The sequence below is a fragment of the Loxodonta africana genome, chromosome 8 (genome assembly GCF_030014295.1).
Source record: "Loxodonta africana isolate mLoxAfr1 chromosome 8, mLoxAfr1.hap2, whole genome shotgun sequence".
Classification (NCBI taxonomy): domain Eukaryota; kingdom Metazoa; phylum Chordata; class Mammalia; order Proboscidea; family Elephantidae; genus Loxodonta; species Loxodonta africana.
In genome coordinates, this window is record NC_087349.1 from 80,911,891 (window position 1) to 80,934,143 (window position 22,253).

Below are 22,253 nucleotides of genomic sequence, written 5' to 3' on the forward strand. Positions count from 1 at the left end.
ATGTACAAACCATTCTTGGCTCACAGGCCATACAAAAACAGGCCATGGCCTGAACTTGTCTCATTGATCCTAGCTTGCCAACTCTGGCTCTAAACTGAGAGAGGAATTAAAATCGTCGTATGAATGTTTTGGGGTTTTTCTTTCTTTTTATTGTGCTTTAGGTGAAAGTTCACAGCTCAAGTTAATTTCTCATTCAAAAATTTACACATGTATTTTTATGAGACATTGGTTGCAATCCCTACAATGTGACAGCACGCTCCTGCTTTCCAACTGGGTTCCCTGTGTCCATTCATCCAGTTCCTGCCCCCTCCTGCCTTCTTGTCTTACTTTTGGACACAAATTGCCCGTTTAGTCTCTAATATTTCATTGAACTAAGAAGCACATTCCTCACCCATGTTATTTTTTGTTTTATAGGTCTATCTAATCTTTGTCTGAAAAGTAGACTTCGGGAGTGGTTTTAGTTATAAGTTAGCAGAGTGTCTTAGGGCCATAGTCTTGGGGATTCCTCCAGCCTTTGTCAGACCAGTAAGTCTGGTCTTTTTCCATGAATTTGAATTCCAGTCTACATTTTTGTCCCAGACTGAACAGGAGAAAACTGTATGAATGCTTTTATATTGCTTACTACCGTTCTATCTAACTGCTTATTGGTGCCAGCGATGTCCCTGTTCCTAATCAGTGATCTCATATTCAGCTCTCATGTCCCCTTAAGGTGATAGTCCCTTTGCTCCATAGCCTTTTGATTCTCTGTGCTTCCCCTAAGTTTAATGCCCATCACAATTACATTCATTTGCTCAGTGTCTGAATTCACAATGATCTATTGGCTTGTTGGTGACGGAGGCTCTACCTGTCTTGCCATATTCTGTATCCTCAGCACCTAACAGATGATAGGCCCTGAGTAAGTATTTACTCAACATTATTTTGACGGAATGATTAATTGATTGGAAATCAACTCTCTGAATCAGCTGAACTAAAGGAGGAATAAATGGATGCCAGATCAAAATAGCCACTGCCAGGAAGATTCATAAGCAAATCTCCAGTTAACGTGGAAAACAAATATCCCAAATCAGTCAGGCCAACATTATATATAATAAAACATATGCCTATACTTTTAATAAATTTCCCTTTCTTGGGAGCAGAACTGAAGGCTAACATGGCAAATAAAAATACCAATTTTTTCCCAGCCAGAATAAATTAAATTTCAAGCTTGCTTCATTGGTCCAAATTTATCGGGTAGATATTGGATAACTATCAACTAACCAATGTGGAATTTAGTGAAATTTTTAGATTCAATTGCAAGTTGAGGAGAATTGGAGCTGCAGTCTCCCCATTGCTTATTACCAGTATCTAATTTGGATTATTTAATTATTTACAGGCTGTTCTGTATGTAAGAAGTCGGGGGATTTTTTCGGTCTGAGAAAACTCTTATGAGTTTTCAGCACTTAATTAGGCATGTGACTTCCAAAGACTCACACTCATGCTCCAAACATAACAGTCCATAATAAATATACCAGTTGGGTTCTTTGAGAACTGAGGCTCACATTTGGACCACTGAAAGGTCTATTTTGACTAAATTTCCTTTTGGAGCAGTCTTTCCAAAGTGAAATATTTAGAAAGAATTAAGTCGGTATAATTTTACAGTGATCAGTTAACAGCATTTAAAATGCTTGATTTAAATGTACTCTTTAATAATTATTTCCCCCTTTTTTAAATAAGATTTAGAAATTTTAAAGTTATATTTAAGGCAGGTTTTCCAGGACTCTCAGTGGAATCCACATGCAGCTATTTTGGACAGTTCCATAATATGTGCAATACTGGAAGATGGCTTCTTTGCTACATTTGTTAACCTGGTTTTCTTTGGCTACAGTTGAGACAATATGCACTAAGAAAGTCAGTGACTTTGCTTCTTTTAAACAGGTTTTCGTTACAGGTGGATCAAGGAGTGAACGTTGTGATATTGTTTCCAATTTAATCAGCAAAGGCTGCTCAGTTGATTCAATAGAATACCCGTCTGTGCGTGTAATACCAAGTGGAAATGAAATTAATACCCAGGTGACACCAGGAGAAGTGTCAATCCAGCTGCATCCAGGTTTGGCGATTTTCAAATAATCTTCTTTCAAAATTTTACTTCATTCTATTTGTTCACATTTAATTTTATGCAGCAGGCAGGATTGTTGGAGCAGAAATAACAGTGGGCTCAGAATCAATCAGTCAGAATTCTAGTCTTTATGGTACCACCAGGTCCCTGGGTGGCACAAATGGTAATGGGCTGAACTACTAGCCGAAAGGTTGGCAGTTCAAACCCACCCAGAGGCTTTTCAGGAAACAGGCCTGGCTATCTGCTTCTGAAAGATCACAGCCTTGAAACCCCTATAGAGCAGTTCTACTTTGCACACGTGGGGTTGCCATGAGTCAGCCTAGACTTGACAGCAGCTAACAACAGCAATAGTGTGCCACTGGCTAGCTCTGTGACTTGAACACTGTCTGCAAATCTGGCCACACTACATTGTAATTGTGTGTTTACAGACCTGTCTACTTTGGAATGTAATTGTGTTTCTACTCCACTGCCAGCTCTGGGAGAAAGGGAACCGGTTTTATACCATCCTGTTTCCCTAGTGCCTAGCAAAGTGCTGGCACATAGTTAGCACTCATAAATATTTGTTGACTTGATTGGTTGAATTATTAATTATTAGGAGGTAAAAAAAAATTTTTTTTTTTAATGTATTGAGTGAGATCCTTAGAGCCTTTGTGATGAACTTTTAAGCACAAAATTAAAATTCAAAATTTTCATAATTACCTTGGCCTGCTTTGTGTCCCCTGAGATTAACACACACCTTTCCTCTTTTACTTCTCTTGTTTCCTCTTCCATCACAGTGTATTCCAAGGTCTGGCACATTTGTAGGCCTCTTGAAAGTAATCATTTTCCTACAATACTAGAGAATCCCAGTGTACAAACTACACATACCAAGATAAGCCCAGGTACACAGGTATGCACCGTTCAACTAAATGGATTTAGTTTAGAGCCTTATGCCATTGGATTCAAGCCTTTGTTATATCATTCTGGGTGGTCTTGTCCTGTCATTAAAATTTTAAGTAATCATTCTTCACACATACCCCTCCCCATTCCAAAGCTGAGCTATTTGTTCTAGACTCTTTGACTACCAGAAAAGCAAAGTCCATTTCTTTCTTGGCCCTAAGCATCTTCCCAGCTTCCAATTAAAACTGATCCTCAATGTGTAAAACGATTATACATCCCAGTATGTATCCATCACCAAGAGCAAGAATTGGAATGGGTTCTACAAAAATGAAAGTAATTAGGTTGGTAAGATTATGGCTCTTGCCACCTCCTGTTGCAAAAAAAAATTACAGTGTGGTTACTGTGTATGTAAATTTTTTTCTTTTAATTTTTATTGCGCCTTAAGTGAAAGTTTACAAATCAAGTCAGTCTCTCATGCAAAAATTTATATATGCCTTGCTATATATGCCTAATTGCTCTCCCCCTAATGAGACAGCACACTCCTTCTCTCCACCCTCTATTTCCGTGTCTATTCAGCTAGTTTCTGTCCCCCTCTGTGTTCTCATCTCCTCTCCGGACAGGAGCTGCGCACATAGTCTCATGTGTCTACTTGATCCGAGAAGCTCATTTCTCACCAGTGTCATTTTCTATCCCATAATCCAGTCCAGTCCTGTCTGAAGAGTTGGCTTCAGGAATGGTTCTTGTCTTGGGCTAACGGAAGGTCTGGGGGCCATGACCCCCAGGGTCCTTCTAATCTCAGTCAGACCATTAAGTCTGGTCTTTTTACGGGAATTTGAGGTCTGCATCCCACTGTTCTCCTGCTCCCTCAGGGGTTCTCTGTTGTACTCACTTTCAGGGCAGTCATCATTTATACCCGGGCACCATCTAGTTCTTCTGGTCTCAGGATGATGTTGTTTCTGATTTATGTGGCCCTTATTGTCTCTTGGGCTCATAATTACCTTGTGTCTTTGGTGTTCTTCATTCTCCTTTGCTCCAGGTGGGCTGAGACCAATTGATGCATCTTAGATGGCCACTTGCTAGTGTCTAAGATCCCAGACGCCACTCTCCAAAGTGGGATGCAGAATGTTTTCTTAATAGATTTTATTATGCCAGTTGACCTAGATGTCTCCTGAAACCATGGTCCCCAAACATCTACCCCTGCTACACTGACCTTCGAACTGTTCAGCTTCTTCAGGAAACTTCTTAGCTTTTGGTTTAGTCCAGTCATGCTGACCTCTCCTGTATTTTGTGTTGTCTTTCCCTTCACCTAAAATAGTTCTTGTACATAAATTTATGTGCTTTTGTTCACATAATTCTAAATCAGTATGTTCACCAGATTCTTCCCTTAGATTTTCCTGTAATTACACACACATTTCCCTTGCACATACACCCTTTTAAGATGTTTACCCAACCATATTTAATGATCTTTTTTCTCTTCCTGTTATTCTAATATATTCATTATCCTAGTTTTAATCATTTAGATAAACCTACCTGGATCTTCTCCAGAAACTTGTTCTAAAATCTCCATTTTTTTATACATTTTTATTTCCCTGTTAACATCATTATCCAGGGCCTTCCCCGTTGTTCATCTGTAAGATTCTCCTGGGTCTTAATGACAGGCCATCTCCCCTTTCAGGCTATATCAACATTAACCAGTCCTGCACCTATACCAACCAGTTGCCATCTAGTGGATTCGAAATCATGGTAACCCATGTGTGTCAGAGTAGAACTGTGGCTGATTTTTTGGAAATAGATCACCAGGCCTTTCTTCCAAGGCAGCTCTGGGTGGACTCGAACTGCCAATCTTTTGGTTAGCAGCCAAGTGTGTTAATTGTTTGCCATACTCAGGGACTCCAGTAGACATCTATAGCTCAACTGTATCTCAACTTTCTCATTCAGACTAATCCAAGATGACTTTATTCTTATCCAATAAAAATTCACAACCTTAAATGTGGCATCTAAGATTATTTCTTTTTTTTGTGTGGATTTTTTATTACATCATAACACTGACTAAATTTTTAAAGGAATGTTGCTGTTGTTGTTAGGTGCATTCAAGTTGGTTCTGACTCATAGTTACCCCGTGTACAACAGAACAAAGCACTGCCCGGTCCTGCACCATCTTCACAGTCGTTGGTATCTTTGAGCATTGTTGCAGCCACTGTGTCAGTCCATCTGTTGAAGGTCTTCCTCTCTTTTGCTGACCCCCTACTTTACCAAGAATGATGTCCTTCTCCAGGGACTGGTCCCTCCTGATAGCATGTCCAAAATACATGAGACATAGTCTTGCCATTCTCGCTTCCAAAGAACATTCTGGCCATACTTCTTCCAAGACAGATTTGTTTGTTCTTCTGGCAATCCATGGTATATTCAATTTTCTTCCCCAACTCCATAATTCAAATGTATCAGTTCTTCTTCGGTCTTCTTTATTCATTGTCCAGTTTTCACATGCATATGAGGTGATTGAAAATACCATGGCTTAGGTTAGGCACACCTTAGTCCTCAAAGTGAGCTCTTTGCTTTTTAACACTTTAAAGAGATCTTTTGCACCAGATTTGCCTAATGCAATGCGTTATTTGATTTCTCGATTGCTACTTCCATAAGCATTCATTGTGGATCCAAGTAAGATGAAATCTTTGACAGCTTCAATACTTTCTCCGTTTGCCATGACGTTGCTTAATATTAGCTGGACTATATTTAAAATCAAATATTTTAAATGAGATTGAAAAAATTGACATTAGCTTTTACTTCTTCCTAAACTGTATCTTTGTTTGCTTATTTTTACTTATTTATCTTATAGAAAAATAATAACAGAAATAGACAACTGATACAAGTTAATATTTCCCAAGAATGCTGAAAATTAAGTCCTTAGTAAGTAGGGGAGAGAAGGTAATTATCTAGCTTTGCTTCAAAAGAGAAAACATGTATGAGAAGAATTAGTATAACCTTTATACTTCACTAGGAAACCCTGGTGGTGTAGTGGTTAAGTGCTATGGCTGCTAAACAAGAGGTCGGCAGTTCTAATCCACCAGGCACTCCTTGGAAACTCTATGGGGCAGTTCTACTCTGTCCTATAGGGTCGCTATGAGTCGGAATCGACTCAACAACAGTGCGTTTTTTATACTTCACTAATTTAAGAAAATTTTCAAATTTTATTTTAGTAGTTTAAAGAAGTCCTTTAACTTAGTACAGCATATTTTAAAACTTAGGATTTTTCAGGTATACTTAATTCAAAGCATTTAAAAACTGCAGTAGAAATCCCCACATTTCTTCCCTCAGCCCCAGGCACACATCCTCTGTTTTATCTCCCACAGAAATTCAGAAGTGGGCTAGAGTCCATTCCTTGCTGTTTTGAAAAACTAGGCTGTCTTAATTTCAGACCTTCTCTTTCCCCTGCTCAATTATACTGAATAGAAATTGACTTCTCTTTATTCTTCCTACAGTTTTCCATGTTTTCTTCATTTTTCAGTTTTATCTCATGCAGAAAAATTTTTAGTTACCTTTTCTTAATATCTAACCATTTCTTCATTGTAGCCAATTCATCAGGGGTGCTCACACCTTCATCTGAGTGGTTCACAAACTCATTCTAACTCTTAATTCTTTGATGTATTCAAACCAATCACTGGCAATAGCTCTACATAGGTCATCACATTTCCTCCAAGGCCTCTTTGCTAGTCTGTGTTACGGACTCAGTTCTTCATTTAGAGGTTAATTGAAAGACATAAGGACCCTAGCCTTCAGAATCTGAAAAGGTGTGGGGATGAAGCTTTCCTGGAGATAACAAAGTGGCAGCATAAACATTCTGAGGCTAGGTGATATTTTTTTTGCTCTTAAATAGAGAAATTCTGTGTAAGCTCTCGTAACAAACACTGTGGGAAAGAAGACATAGCTGTTAGCTTCCTAGTTTGGTAAATATGTGGGCCTTATGAAATGCTGTACCAAAATGGATATCACATGTACTTTAGTTCTAAAACATTTATTGAGTTGACTATACATGTGCAAAATACAGAGGCTTTCAGAGGTGAATAAACATAAAATTCTTATCCTGAAGTTGCTTAGAATTGAGTAGTAGCAATAATAATTGCTAACATACTCTACATCTAGTACTGTGCTAAATATTTTACAAAGATTTGTAAAATATCTAGGAGCTCTTAGAAGTGAGCCCTGGTGGCACAGTGGTTCAAGTGATCGACTGCTAACCCAACAAGTCAGCGGTTTGAACCCACCAGCAGCTCAACGGGAGGAAGATGCAGCAGTCTGCTTCCGTAAAGATTTACAGCCTTTTAAAACCCTACGGGGCACTTCTACTCTGTCCTATAGGGTCATTATGGGTCAGAGTCAATTCAAGGGCAGTTTATTTTATTTTGTTTGTTTGTTGTTTTGTTTTTTAGTAGTTTTTAGTGACTAAGGGAAGGTAAAGGTGCACAATCTGGAATCTCATAATAATGTGGTAAGCACCATAATATCACTATGATCCAGTTGCCTTGGAAACACAGAGGCGTGATGCTTAGCCCAGTCTAGGGAGGAGCAGATAACTGAGCAGTGTCTTGAAGTGGTAGTTAGGTGAAGAAGAGGACACGACAGACAGAAAAAAGACATAAGCTTGGCATAGGAGGATGGATTTGTGTAATTTATGTAGGGAAGTTTGATGTGCTGGAATACAAGATATAGATAGAAGCAAGATTATGGAGATACTTATCTGTCATGTTAAATACTTGGACATTAGCCATCTGATGAAGAGTTATTGACAAATGTTAAGCAGGGAGTGACAAGCAATTCTGAGTTTTCGAAAGATCAACTTAATGATGTAGATAGTGACTGTGGGAAAAGGAGACTGGAGTAGAAGACAAATGAAGAGGCTCTGGAAATAATCCAGGCAAAAGTCAAGAAAGGCTGGCATGGAAGGGAGCATATTGCTATGATGGTGTTGTCAGGTGCCATTGAGTCAGTTCCTAACTCATAGTGACCCTATGTACAACCGAATAAAACACTGCTCAGTCCTCGTTCTGCTGTTATTCATAAGGTTTTCACTGGCTGGTTTTTTTCAGAAGTAGACCACCAGGTCCTTCTTCTTTTTCTGGAAGCTCTGCTAAAACCTGAGTGTGTGGGTTCATGACTTCCCAGCCCAGTCTCTCTTGCCTTGCCCTTCCTCCAGCCTTTCTTAAGCAGGAGGAGTGGGGCCTCGTTGTGTCTCCTGTGATGCTCTGCAAGATTAAAGTGTGGTGTGTTCACATAGCTCTAGCAGTTCCCAGCAGAGTGAATGGGAGAGTACACATATATTTCATAACGGCCATGATTCCCTTGATAGATGACCTCTGTGGGTGACTCTGCTGGTCTTTGAAATACCAGTGGCATAGCTTCCAGCATCACAGTAACACCCAAGCCACCACAGACAACAAACTAACAAATGAGCGGTGGTCCTATGGTGTGGCATACTAAAATGAGTTTTATGTTGCTGTATTTTACTTGATAAAAAAGAAATAGGCCGAAGACCAAATTGTCAGAACAGATTCCCAAACTTTAAACCCTGTAGGATGTCAGCAGTAGTTTGAGTTACAGTGTTAAAATTAACCCTATCCTGCCTTTTGTTGGAAATTCTACATGCATAAGCGGGGGGAAAAAACTCTAGAAAGAAGTGTTATTGTCAGCCAAATACTATAGTCAGCTGTAATTATTTTCCTCACAGTTGACCTAATCAGTCGTTACCTATGTCAGTGATAGGAACTGACTCTCTAATGTAGAGAGAAACAAACAAACAAAAAAGACCTAAGATGCGTAAGATAATAATGTAATTTTAAAGCTATTCACATAAGCACACACCCAAGTACGTTCTTCTCATTTACCTGTACTCCAGAAATAGAAAGCTACTGAAAAGAATGAAGTCTTTACACCATGACAACAAAGACATGAACAGGAAAACAACTGAGTCATCACCCATTTCATTCCCCATTGTAGCAAATTACTTAGTTTACTTCCTGTGATGGGTAAAGAAAGATACCAGAAACATAAAGTAAATAACCATTGCCCTTTATCTTCAACACTCAAAATCCCCAAGATGACAAAAGCAGCTATAATTAACTTTTGTGAAGGATAAAATGGTACATTGACTTAAGTGTACCACCGTGAACGCTTATTTTAAATATTAACCCATGTTACCTTACAACCAAACATATTTAGATGGTATACTCCAGGCCAAATTTACCCTTGTTTATGTAACAATGTCATTGAATATAACTAAATATAAGCCTAAAAAACGTGCCTCCAACAGAAGATTTCTCCCTCATATACAATTATCCAATCCAAAGCCAACTTGAAAACATATTGTGGGAAGTTTCTCAAGCTCACAAGCAAGCCCTGGCAGGCCAAGCTTGGTCTCTTCAGTTTCCTTCCTAACAAGCAGAACGGGACTTGGGGTCAGCCTATCTAGAGCTACCTCCCTAGGACCGGCTACTCAAAGCTAGACTCTCCCAGGGAACTCAGCTACTTTGCAGCTTTAAAGTAGTGATTATTGTTCTCTCCAGAAATAACTAAAGGCCTGTATATTGAAAGATTCTCTATTTCCCTTTTCTGAAAACTCGTTTTGCTGAGACCTCTGTCTTTGCTGAAATCTTCAACTGGCCCCAGTACATTTGCCAAGGCCAGTATCTATGTAATCCAAAATTAAGCTACAGCATGATTGCACTCTGAAACTCTGACCATTTGGCAAGGCTTGCTCACATCCTTCTTCTTTACTGAGGCCAGGAGACCAGAGTTTACTTGCTAGGGTCTGCTGAGGGCCCCCCTGTGTATGGCATTTGGTTGGAGCTCCCTGAATAGCTTAGGCCTCCAAAGACTGTGCCTTTGTTGATGCTACACAGACTCTTCCTGTTTGCTGAGGCCACCAAACTGCCTGTTTAGTAAGACCCCTGCACAATATGCTGAATATTCAGTGCATTTAGCTTTGACACTATGAAAAGAGAAAGCCACCATCTTTAACAGGGTCGCTGCGATGACCCACCAGGATGAAAGGCACGTTTGACCGCGGCTTAAGGCTGTCAGCTATATCAGTCTTCTAAGTCACAACAGTTAAGAACCAACTACACAATTTTTAAAAAAGCAACAACAACAACAAATAAAAACAGCTTATGGCTCAAGCATGTCTCTACACATTGCCGAGATCAAAATCCCAAAACAAACATTCAAGTTCACATCTCTCTGCATGGACAACATCCCAGTTCTCCTTACACTCTGCTTCTATTTTTCATTCATCTGGGCCTGTGTACCAGATCCTAACAGTCTCCTGAATTAATGTTTACCCAAATGGTAGGACACATACACAGGGGCAAGTCTCCTCATCAGACACCAGAAAACAGAGCAGAATTTAGGATTTAGCAGCCTAGCTCCTAAAGGGAAGGGCTGAGAGAGTGAGCTGGGCTAGGCTAAGCATGCCCAGGTTCTCTTTTGAAATTTTTGGACCAGAAAGCTAAGAATGCTACACTAATGGAGTTTCTGCCACAGAAAGGTAAATTAGGAATGAGTAATAGCCCCATACTCCCATAATTATTACTATATATTTTGTAAAACCTTATTATTTTGAATACATTAGATAGATGATATGATTGAAAAACATCTGATTTGTAGAATAACATAAAAGAAAATATTGCTACTTTTAAGCACATTAAGACTGAAAATAAACCAAAAACCAAACCAAACCAAACCCAGTGCTGTCGAGTCAATTCTGACCCATAGCGACCCTATATATGATTTGGTAAATTAGGGGATGTCTTTAATAAGTAGATCAGACTATCAATTGCTTATACAAATTCATGTTTATTTAAAAACAAAACAAAACTTTCTTCCACTCGAAGCCTCATTCTCCAAGAACATATAGTAAATCGCTTGTAAAACATTTATTTTATTGATTTAAAAAGTATAACTAAAAAATTCTAAATTGCCTGGATTTAAATTGATGCTCTTTCACTATATATTTTAAATTATGTGGGGTGCTAGGAGAATAACCCAGGTCGTTGTATGTAACAGTAATGGGCAGAGCTAAACAAAACTAGATTGCAGATATTGTTGTCCTTGGGATTTTCCCCACATTTCTCTCTTTTCATGAGGTTCTTTTTCCCAGAGCCAGTGATTCTGTGATCTTTCTTCAACATATTTATTGAGCACCAACTATGTGTTGGACAAAGGCTATCGTGTATGTTCCTTAAGTCCCCAGTGTGGTGATCCTGGGTACTATTCTTTAAACCACTCTCATTTCTTCTTCCAGCTAATTTTTGGGAAGAATTTTATCAAGTAATTTGTGAGGTACTAATTATTTTGCATAACTTAATGTACTACCCAGTACTAGAGTTCTCCCATCTGATATGTAAATATGGCTTAACCCAAAAGAATAAATTTACCCCTGCATCCAACAAGAGGTAATTTTCCTAAGGTACCTTTCTGGTTTTCCTCAAATCGTTCCACAAACACAGCCATGTATTCTCTCTTGGAATAGAGATGCTGCCTGCTGTTTTGTGCTGTGCTTTTCTAGATACCAAGGGAAATACAGGTTCCTATGAAGATAGGTAGATTCCCTGTTACGTTTATATTGAGCTGGACCATCTGTTACTGTCTGCTCTACAGAATTGTGGGGAATGCATTGCAGATATTGGAGACTAATAAATTGGTATGCTTTTCAAATTGCCTTAAAATTATTCCAGAATATTCCTCATTTCATTCATTATGGGTAAATTTGTGATAATTATTCTAGATGCTAACATGTGCCTGATTTATGATGTTGAAATCAAGACTACATGATTTTTTCCTTTCTTTGAACTAGGAGCTGAAGCTAATTTTATGTTGAAAATTCATCCTCTGAAGAAATATCCTGTGGATCTTTATTATCTAGTTGATGTCTCAGCATCGATGCACAATAATATAGAAAAATTAAATTCTGTTGGAAATGATTTATCTAGAAAAATGTCACTTTTCTCCCTTGACTTCCGCCTTGGATTTGGCTCATACGTTGATAAAACCGTTTCACCATACATTAGCATCCACCCAGAAAGGATTCATAATCAGTGCAGGTATCTAGTGTTTGATGTGGATTTCAGATTGCTAAACAAATTTTTTTTTCTTTTATCTCTTTCTTTGGTTAACAATCCCAAGGCATGTCAACACTCTCCCTTCTCAACATTGGTTTACCTATTATCAGCTTTCCTGTGCCCTCCTGCCTTCTAGTCCTTGTGCTTAGGCTGGTGTGCCCCTTTAGTCTCATAGTCTCATTTTGTTTTATGGGCCTATCTAATCTATGAGTCGAAATCGACTCGACGGCAACAGGGTTTTTTTGTTTGTTTGTTTGTTTTTAATCTTTGGCTGAAGGGTGAAACTCAGGAGTGACTTCTTTACTGACTTAAAATGGTGTCCGAGGCCATACTCTCGGGATTTCTGTAGTCTCTGTCAGGCCAGTAAGTCTGGTCTTTTTTCGTGAATCAGAATTTTGTTCTGCATTTTTCACCAGCGCTGGCGGGGACCCTCTACTGTGATCCCCGTCAGAGCAGTCAGTGGTGGTAGCCGGGCACCATCTAGTTGTACTGGACTCAGTCTGATGGAGGCCACGGTAGTTGTGGTCCATTAGTCCTTCGCACTAATCTTTCCCTTGTGTCTTTAGTCTTCATTCTCCCTTGCTCCCGAAGGGGTGAGACCAGTAGAGTATATTAGATGGCCACTCACAGGTTTTTAAGACCTCATAAACAATTTTTTTTTTCTTAAAATATCTCACTTTGTTTTTGTTTTATATAAAGAACACATAAAACTTTGTGTTTTTGTCTTATTAAATTAGAATCTAAAACATTTGGGGGGAGAAGTGTTTCTATGAAAACTCGAAACTATAGCTTGAATTTTTATTATATATTTCTTCAAATATTCCATTTTTATTTGAAAAATTCTCTATAATATTAGTAACTGTATAAAACATCAGTAATGAGATTGCCACGTATATCATTATTCCTTCAGAAATTCTGCATTTCTGCTTTTTGAATGCTCCAAATTTGTTGTATTTTAAAGTATTTATCCTGTCAGTACCACATCTATATTTCCATGACTTTATTGTGATTGTGTTAAAAGTATGTTGCTTATACCTGACAGCAAAGAAAGTTCAGCTGCCACATGAAGAGGAGGTCAGAGGAGGAGAATTTGGCTGTTCAGAAAGAATGCTTTTATCATTTTAGGTCTGATCCTCAATAGCACATGTTCCACCGTGAAAAAACTGACCTCAAAATGTTTCTCACACACTACTATCGCTAGCTTGCTGAATTTTCTGAGAGAAATAAATGTGTACAGTTCTTCCTTCCTAAAACATTTTATTTTAACATGTTCTCTCCTGCTTCCATAAATTGCTTGGGTCACCTTACAGTGTATATTCCAATTTACCAAAACAACTCTGCTCTCTGCTGTACTGGAAGAGAGACTGATTGATCTCCTAATGGAGCTTCAGGAGCCTTCTTTGGAATGTCAATACACCAAAGGAATGATTCTCACTTTTTAGAATATCATGAAATTCACAAAACACTTAAAAATTTATCATTCGTCGATAATTGCACACCAAGCATCATTCTTAAAATCGGTGCAATATTTTTCAAAAATCAAACAATAACATGGTGTTTGAACTAAATTCCTAAAATATTTCCCCAGAAGTGTTCATCAGCTGTTCAGTGATCAAATATGATAGGGAATCGCTATAAACTCTTACTCCCTCTTGAAAACTCACTGTGCAGATTAGCATATCAAAAGCCATTACGTGTTCTGTATTGGAGAAGCATGTTTAACCTTCTTTATTTTTTGAACACCAAATTCTTAGATGCCACTTTCCTACTTGCAAATAAATATTCAGCAATATTGAACTTCTTTCTGATCTTAGAAAGTACAGATTTTCCCCTTGTAAAATGTCCTTGGCAAAAGAGCAGATTCCCTTCTCATGCCAACTATTCAACTTTATTGCCATTAGCATTCTGGAACTTTGAAGGAGGCTCAGCAAAATGCAATTTCCTTCTCTCCTTTTCTCTTGTAGTGACTATAACTTAGACTGCATGCCTCCCCATGGGTACATTCATGTGCTGTCTTTGACGGAGAACATTACCGAGTTTGAAAAAGCAGTTCACAGACAGAAGATCTCTGGAAATATCGATACGCCAGAAGGAGGTTTTGACGCCATGCTTCAGGCAGCCGTCTGTGAGGTAAAAACGTTCAAGTGTTTGAGTGTTTGCTCAGATGCAAAACTCTGAAAGAATTTAGAATTTTTACTTTCTCTTTGATTTTCAGAATAGCATAAAAGCATACATTCCTCTCCTATCTCTTATTAGTCGCCAATGTTATTTATTTTGGTATGTGTTTGAGGCAGAGAGACCAAATTGGGATAGGGATATAAATAGAAAGAGATAAAAGGGAAAGAATAACTTATGCATGTGGGAAATCTTTTTCCAAAAGGGCTTCTCTCTTCCTGGACCACCCTCCAAGGAGGTACCAGAAACAGCCTAGTGTACCACCTTGGGTGCCCCCACTTAAGAAACCTGGCTTGTTCTTCCTGCAGAGGAACACTGGAAATCTCTGGCCAGGAGTTAGTGTGGACAAATGGCTGTGATTAAATAGAACAAGCAATCACAAATTAATGCTTCTTCTGAAAAAATTCGTGCACACCATTCCAGCCTGACTTAATGTTCGTTCACTCGAAGTGATGTTTCCTGGTAGGTAAAGACCACAGTGCAGATCTATGTTATTGTAGAAGGTCTAATTCCATGTTTGTTCTAAGAGTCATATTGGATGGCGAAAAGAAGCTAAGAGATTGCTGCTGGTGATGACAGATCAGACATCTCATCTTGCTCTTGATAGCAAACTGGCAGGCATAGTGGTGCCAAACGATGGGAACTGCCATATGAAAAACAACGTCTATGTCAAGTCCACAAGCATGGTAATGTAGCATTGGCTCTTAGTAGTTATGGCTTCTTTGGTTAAAGTATGAGTTTAAACTGGCAATTCAGCTGTTCTTGTAGCAAGAGATTACTTAAAAGAGCAAGCTAGAGAGCCAGGCTAAGCCATGACAGAGAGATACAGAACGATGCCATTTATAAATGCTGATTTTTTTATATATATAATGCTAAAATACTTTGATTGTATCTAGTAACTGACTCTTTGATGTGCTACAAAACACTCCATGAAAATAAAGTGATACAAGGGCTTTGCTTTATACAAATAAAACTAGTTCTACAGTGTTAGTATCTACAAACATATTAAGGAGTAGTAAGAAAACTGTATCAAGCCTTAGAAATCCTCACAATGCAATCAGTAGAAACTAAAAAGAGATTTAAAAAAAAAATAAGAATTAGTAAAACAAGACAGGATTTCTATACTCTGCTTCATTCCTTCCTTCTGAAAACTTACCGATGTGTAGAGCGTACTTTGAAATCAGTGGATATCTGGATTGCTTCCTGAGGGTTAGAGTAAGGTATAACTCTGTGCTTAAATACAGTCTTCCAGAACCACATCTTCTCAACATAGCTAATTCTAGATGTGGAAAACCAACTATACAAAGCATCATTTTGTTTCTCATGCTGATACCTATTTATACATTTACGCAAATATATGACACAGAAATCTCCAAACTTTTTTGGGTTTTGGTGCCCTTAATGTGTCCAATTTTACCATAGTGCCTGTAGACCAAAAGAACTGCTTGACAGTTCTGTTTATTAAGTTTATTAAGCCATCGAGTTGATTCCAACTCATAACAACTCTATAGCATAGAGCAGAACTGCCCCTTCGGTCTCCAGGGAATGGCTGGTAGATTTGAACTGCCAACTGACAAATAGGATTTCTGTATAGGACAAAGTAGAACTGCCCCATAGAGTTTCCAAGGAGCGCCTGGTGGATTTGAACTGTCCACCTCTTGGTTAGCAGCTGTAGCACTTAACCATTATGCCACCAGGGTTTCTGTTTATTAAGTAGTTAGGTTGAAATAATTCAATAAATATTATGTCCTAACGATATAGTAGCCCATTAAAAAAAAATAATGCACATATATGAGTGTTCATGTGTGTATTTATGTCATCCTTAAATACTCGTAATGACTTACTAATGGCAACTTCCCACATCTTGAAATCAGATTGGACATCACCACCCTCATTTCCTGTTCTACATTGATTTCCACACTGCCCTTGTTTATCAGAACAGTCTCCAAAAACTCAGCTTTGCAAGCATATATTTCGTCTAAAGAAATACAGTTGAATCTAACGTTAATACCGTGAACTACCTCCAGCTATGGGTACCTGGCAGCTATTGGGTTTGACTGTGTTTCCCTTGAAAATTTAAGATACCTCCTGGTACCCTTGTGAGTTCGCTGTGGTGGCCTGGGGCACCTCTGCACAGAGTTTTGTAACTGCGCTGTTAGAAGCCTCTAAGTGATACTGACATTTGTATGTCTCCCCGGTGAAAATTAAACAGATTAACAGTTAATCTGGAGCACCTGTTGAAAGCCTAGAGGGGCAGTTGTAATATCACATAACACACGTTCAAACCTTCGTGGGTTTAGTCTCTTGAACGCAATCTCAAAGTGTAAAGATTTTTAAAAGGTAATTAGAGTTTGAATGAAAAAAATGTAGGATTCAGCGTTATCCCTATAGTGTCATTCCATTTGCTAATTCCCTCCTATTCAGCCACATTTCCCTTTGGCAGACCCATCCACTCCAGCTTTGTCATTTCATACCTATCATTAACTTCCTTCTATTTAACCTCTTTTAATCTGAAGTGGAGTTCACATTTAATTATTGAGGAGAGGCAGAGACAGGAGGAACCATTCTACTGTGAGACCAGGAGAAACTTTTTTTTTTTTTTAAGAAAATAACAATCACGTTGTTCTCAAATTGCATTATTCTTTTGAAGTGTTGCCAAGTCACTGAAGTCATCCCTCTATAATTCTATTTGAGAGAGAGTTGTTGCTTATCTAGGGAGTATTCCTTAAGCAAAGAAATGGCCTCATAATTTTGGACATGTATCATGTCATAGAATCTTAGGAAAATAAATTATAAATCTGGTGGAATTTTGGCAGTGGTTGACCGGGTTCTTATGACACCAGGAATTTGGACAATCTGTCATGAATTGCATTTTCCTTCTTGAACATTTTTCCACTTCTTTAAAAGAATGAACCTCCCAGATGCCACTGGTGTGATATATTGAGTAAATTGAGGGACAATGCATTTGTTAATACCTTAGGAGAATAATTCTATTTCCATTATCCCAGGTGTGCACTTTAAACGGTTCCTCTTTCTAAAAATGGTCACCCCCTTCATTTTGGGGAAAACTGCTTTAAAACAAAAGAAGTTGAAGCATTTTGACTGACAACCAGTACCACGCATTTATATATACGCAAGATGTGCCACAGCTCTGGCATCTTCTACGTCTAAGGCTACCCTGACCCTGACTCTAAGCATATTTAGTCCTCCCTCTCTTATTTGGCTGTAACAGAGAAATTTAAAACTGTTTAAGTTAAGCAAGCATAGGTATAAGTAATCAAATACTCTGTTTCCTGACTTATCTCTAGCAGCCAATACAAGTAATGTTGAGTGGTATCTGAGCTTCTTGATCCAAGACTCTGGTTATTTTATGTATTAAAGAAAATTGTTGATAACAGAACTTTTATATTTCTAAATTACATGGACCAGAATTCTACTGCATGTATGCATAGCCATTTCATGAAGGTCAGTGTGAATCCCAGAATAATAGCAACTACCTCTTTTTTTAATGTTTACTAAATTTAATATTTATTATTAAATTTAATATTTATTATTTAATATTTATTAAAATTTAATATTTATTAACCAAAAACACTGTAGCACTTTGGATACAGTATCAAATTTATCCTTCCAATAACTTTATATAATAACTCTATTAAAAAAAAAAAATTATTAGGTAGTCATAATTATCCTCTTTTTATAAATAGAAAAATTGAAGGTCAGAAGGGTTAAGTAAACTACCTGAGGACATATAGCTAAAAAGCTGAAAAGTGGCTGAACTGGGGCTCCATCCAGTTCAGTCTTATATCAAAATCTATATTCTCACCTACTTTACCACACAGTGTCTCAACTGAAACATTGAAGAAATAGAGCAATGATATTCTTGGTGAAATTGCTGGTCTAACTTTTTGGCTGCAGTCTTACTTATGACTTAAAGACAAAATAAACTGTAAATTATAAAACCAAATATTGTTATTAATATATAATAATAATATAACAAATATTATATATATATATCCAGTGAACCCTTATTAATGGGATTTTCAGGTGTTAGTATGATTCTTAGTCTTAGATAAAGAGATTCAAATGGGGAGACCATACCCTGCTCCCTACTCCTAATTGTACTTACAAGCTTAGGCGTGATGTTTCTTTCTCTACACAGACCTCTACCGAGGTCACTGGCATGACCTCATAACATCACAGCCAGTGATTCTTCCCTCCTCTTATTATACACCTCCTTAGAATTTTCTTACAGCTGACTTCATAGTTCACGGCATTTCCTTCAACCTCATTTGGGTAGACTAAACAAACAAACAAACAAAAAGCCCATTGCCATCAAGTCAGTTCTGACTTAGAGACCCTATAGGACAGAGCAGAACTGCCTCAGAGGGTTTCCAAGGAGCAGCGGATGGATTCAAATACCAACCTTTTGGTTAGCAGCCAATCTCTTAACCATTGTGCCACCAGGGCTCCTTGGATAGACTACTTGGACTTTCAACTAGACTAGAACAACCAACACAAATGACTGAGGCAGAATTACAGGTCATATTAGTCATTACTAACCATTATTAACCAAACTATAACCACGGGTAAAACCAATCAATATTGTTCTACTTCCCATATAACTTTAACATGTACTTGTTAGTGACTGATTTGGGAAGCTTTCTTGTTACCATGTGTCTCAATTACATGGAATTACATTCAATTTATCCAGAACTACAGATGAAGAAAGAGTTCAAGAACATACTGTACTGATTTCATTTGTAACTCTGCTACCTGAGTTAATGAACTTTTATAAAGTTATTATAATTATTTCAATGTTGCTTTTCATCAGAAAGAATTATTTCTGACATCTTCAAAGTCTGGGAGACTCATTTATAATTAATGCTGATATCAGACAGCATTCCATTTAAGGAGATAATTTTAATCTTTTAGTAAAGAGATTTGCTCTGCAAGCAATGTTTTGTTTGATTTTTTTTAATTGAAAGCAAAAATTGCATGCAGAATCACCTGTACCAGGCTCCAAGTAGCCTGGCAGTGCTTTTATAGTGCCTCCCAAAGGAGTAAAAATGATTTGCAAAAAATGACACAATAAAAACAAATTTGATGAAAACTTTATGAACTGGAATGTCCTAATGTCTTGATTAAATCATATTTAAGCCAAAAACTTTTTATTGCCACTTTTGTTGAAAATCTTACAGAAATGATTAGTCCATGCCCTAGGGTCGCTATGAGTTGGACTCGACTTGATGACACTGGGTTTGGTTTTTTGGTTTTCTTCTCAGTAAACAGAATATCATGATTACAGTTGATATCGTATTTGGCAGGAGCCACAAGCTCAAATGCCTTCAGGGACTAGGCAAGAAGGGTAAGTAAGTAGGTCAGGTCACACAAAGCATATCTAAGACCCTAACATGTAACCTTTGCTAATGGCTTCCGAATGTCTTTTATTAAACTGTCTTTACTAAAATCTGTCTTTTATTAAGCAGTCTTGTAGTGTCTAGCTCTTTACATTTATGTAACACCAACCAAATATCCAAGTAAGCCCCCTACAACAAAGAATTGTTGTTTGTTATTGTTGGTGCCATGAGTTGGTTCCGACTCAGCAACTCAAAGAATTATCCAGCCCAAAATGCCAGTAATGTTGAAGTTGAGAAACCCTGGTCTATGCTATATTGCTATTACCTCCATTTTTTAATTGAGAAAACCGAGGCACTAAAAGGATCAGAACCTTGTCTGCAGTCACACAGGCACATGCACAAGTGTCTACATAGATGCCAACCAATGTGGCATCAGGACATGAGCCCCTGCTCACCACTAATCTGGGACTAATAATTACGGAATGATAGGTGAAAGCCTTTACTCAGACCAAGCTACTTAGTCTCCACCACAACACTGACAGTTGCATACTGGTATTCATACCTGTTTTATAGATACGGAAACTGGGAGCCAGAGAAGTTAAGACACTTCCTTATTGTCACATAGCTAGTAACTGCAGAGCCAAGAGCTGAAGCCCCAGGTTGCCTGTCTCCAGAGCCCCTGCTCTTGATACTATACTGCCACTATGTAAGTTGTTCTCAAGGAGAGGCAGTTTTGCTCCCTGGAGACATTTGGAAGGGTCTGGAGACATAGTTGGTTGACATGACGGGGTCGGGGGGCGGGGGTAGGTTGCTACTGACGTCTAGTGGGAAGAGGCCAGGGATTCAGCTAAATGTTCTACAATGCACAAGATAGCCCCCACAACAAAGACTTGTTGTGCCAACAAGTACTGAAGTTGAGAAAACCTGGTCTGAGTGATTATCACTTTGCAGTCACGTAGATATAAACCAGGCATTTGGGATAGATGTGCTCTGACAGCACATTGCTTAAAGTTTTCATCTCCAAATAAATCTCTGCTATCAGGTGTTTTTTATGTTATTTGCCTCTTCTCTAAGAAGTGAAATGAAAAAAAAAAAATTCAGATAATTGAGTATTTCGATTACCCCATGAAAAAAATTTTTTTGGTTCTTAGGATGGTATTCATGAAATTTCTAATAATTTTTTTTTTGTGAATCTCATTTCTTGAGGAGCCTGAATTTAAACATGTCTTTCTTCTCCACCTACGCGTGGGCACACATCCCTGCAGAGTTATCTCTCTGACCGAAATTGCTCCCGATGAATCTTTCTTACCTCCTCTTCCTTTCTGACATTTACAAGTGACTTCCCACAGGTCACAGAGAAGGTGTCAGTGAAGAAGAAAAATGAAAAAGGAATCCCTTTGGCCTTAATTACTTAGCAGCTGTCTTAGTACATTTCGTTCAGTTCTCCCTTTTGCCCCTGAAATGTCTGTTATCACTATTAATTATTTTCAGAGTTTAGAGAAACAATATGTAATGAAGAAAGAGGGGGAGTTGGGTTGAAAGAGCAGTGACATCACCAGAGCAGACCAGCTGGCTGAGGGAGTGTGTGCTCCTGCTGGTGAAGTAGAAGACATAAAAGATAAAACACTTAAAAGATAATGCACTTCACGGTGGAAAGGGGGAGGGGTGCCAGCAGTGGCCATTAATCCACAGCTCTGCTGTCAACAGTGGTTTATTTAAACATCTGTTGTAAGTTTGTAATTTTAAAAATCTACTTCTGGGTTCTTGGAATTTTTTTTAGGCAGTTCTCTTTCTAGGGTTCAGAAAAATATGTCCTTTTCGCTTAAAAATCCAACTGACCTTCTTAATGAGCTTCTGGCCAAACAAGAACTTTCTAGAGTTTAATTTTATGTACTTTTGGTCAATGTGACTTCCTGTTTTTGAAAGGAGGAAAGGGATTAATAATGCTTGTGTTTTGGATCGTTCTTTAAAAAACCAGTTTTATGATAAGTTAAGTATAAGCTGGTTACAAACATATGGATTAAATTTTCCTTAAAATATGAATGGTTTTTAAAATTAAGAGGGAGGAGTGCTTGGCACACTGCAATTACTTTTTGTCGAAGCAAAAGCATGTGAAAAGCAGTTGCTGCCATTAGAAAAAAAAATTCCTAATACCCTTCCTTTACTTGTTCTCCTTAATTTACTGAAACCATATAAACTATCATAAACCTATTTTTAGATTATATACATTTTTAGGAACAAGGCAGAAGAATATGGCTGGTAGAATTTATAATTCTATTTTATTTTAAGAGGACTATATTTTTAAAAACTGTTCTGGGCAGGATTTTTTGTTATACAAACCCAAGTCATAAATTACTTTCATATTGAATTTAAATGCAGTTTGTGAAAATTTGGTTTGTTTCTCTTATGACATTAAAGATTATCATAGAAATAAAAAAGGGTATTTGTTATGCTTACTTACATTAATGATTAATATAAACTAGTAAGCACATATAAAATCTTATCTCGGTGTTTGTAAGCTTAATATGTGGGCCACAGAAATTAGGCTGTAAAGTGAAACTAGTAAATTTAACCTTTTTACTAAGTTCACATAATTGCCAAAGCACAGAAATGTTACCCAAGATGGTTTGGTAA

At 37.9% G+C, this 22,253-nt stretch overlaps 1 protein-coding gene and 1 long non-coding RNA gene across 5 annotated transcripts in view; one reads left to right on the forward strand and one right to left on the reverse strand.

Moving 5' to 3' along the window:
* Positions 1-22,253, forward strand: part of ITGB8 (integrin subunit beta 8) — a 111,288-nt gene that overhangs the window by 46,101 nt on the left and 42,934 nt on the right. For 3 of the 4 annotated variants that reach the window (XM_023544372.2, XM_003407087.4, XM_023544373.2), the window contains 4 exons: positions 1,915-2,086; positions 11,820-12,066; positions 14,049-14,214; positions 14,787-14,945. In XM_023544372.2, coding sequence (XP_023400140.1) covers positions 1,915-2,086; positions 11,820-12,066; positions 14,049-14,214; positions 14,787-14,945 — 744 coding nt within the window. The remainder of the gene's footprint in view (positions 1-1,914; positions 2,087-11,819; positions 12,067-14,048; positions 14,215-14,786; positions 14,946-22,253) is intronic. The other variant, XM_023544371.2, reaches the window with a different exon arrangement.
* The window catches only part of LOC135232245 (uncharacterized), a 46,634-nt gene continuing 24,381 nt past the window's right edge, over positions 1-22,253 (reverse strand). The window contains exon 2 of the long non-coding RNA XR_010322709.1: positions 1-22,253. This exon is cut by the window's right edge and continues 10,881 nt beyond it. This is a non-coding gene — a long non-coding RNA (uncharacterized LOC135232245).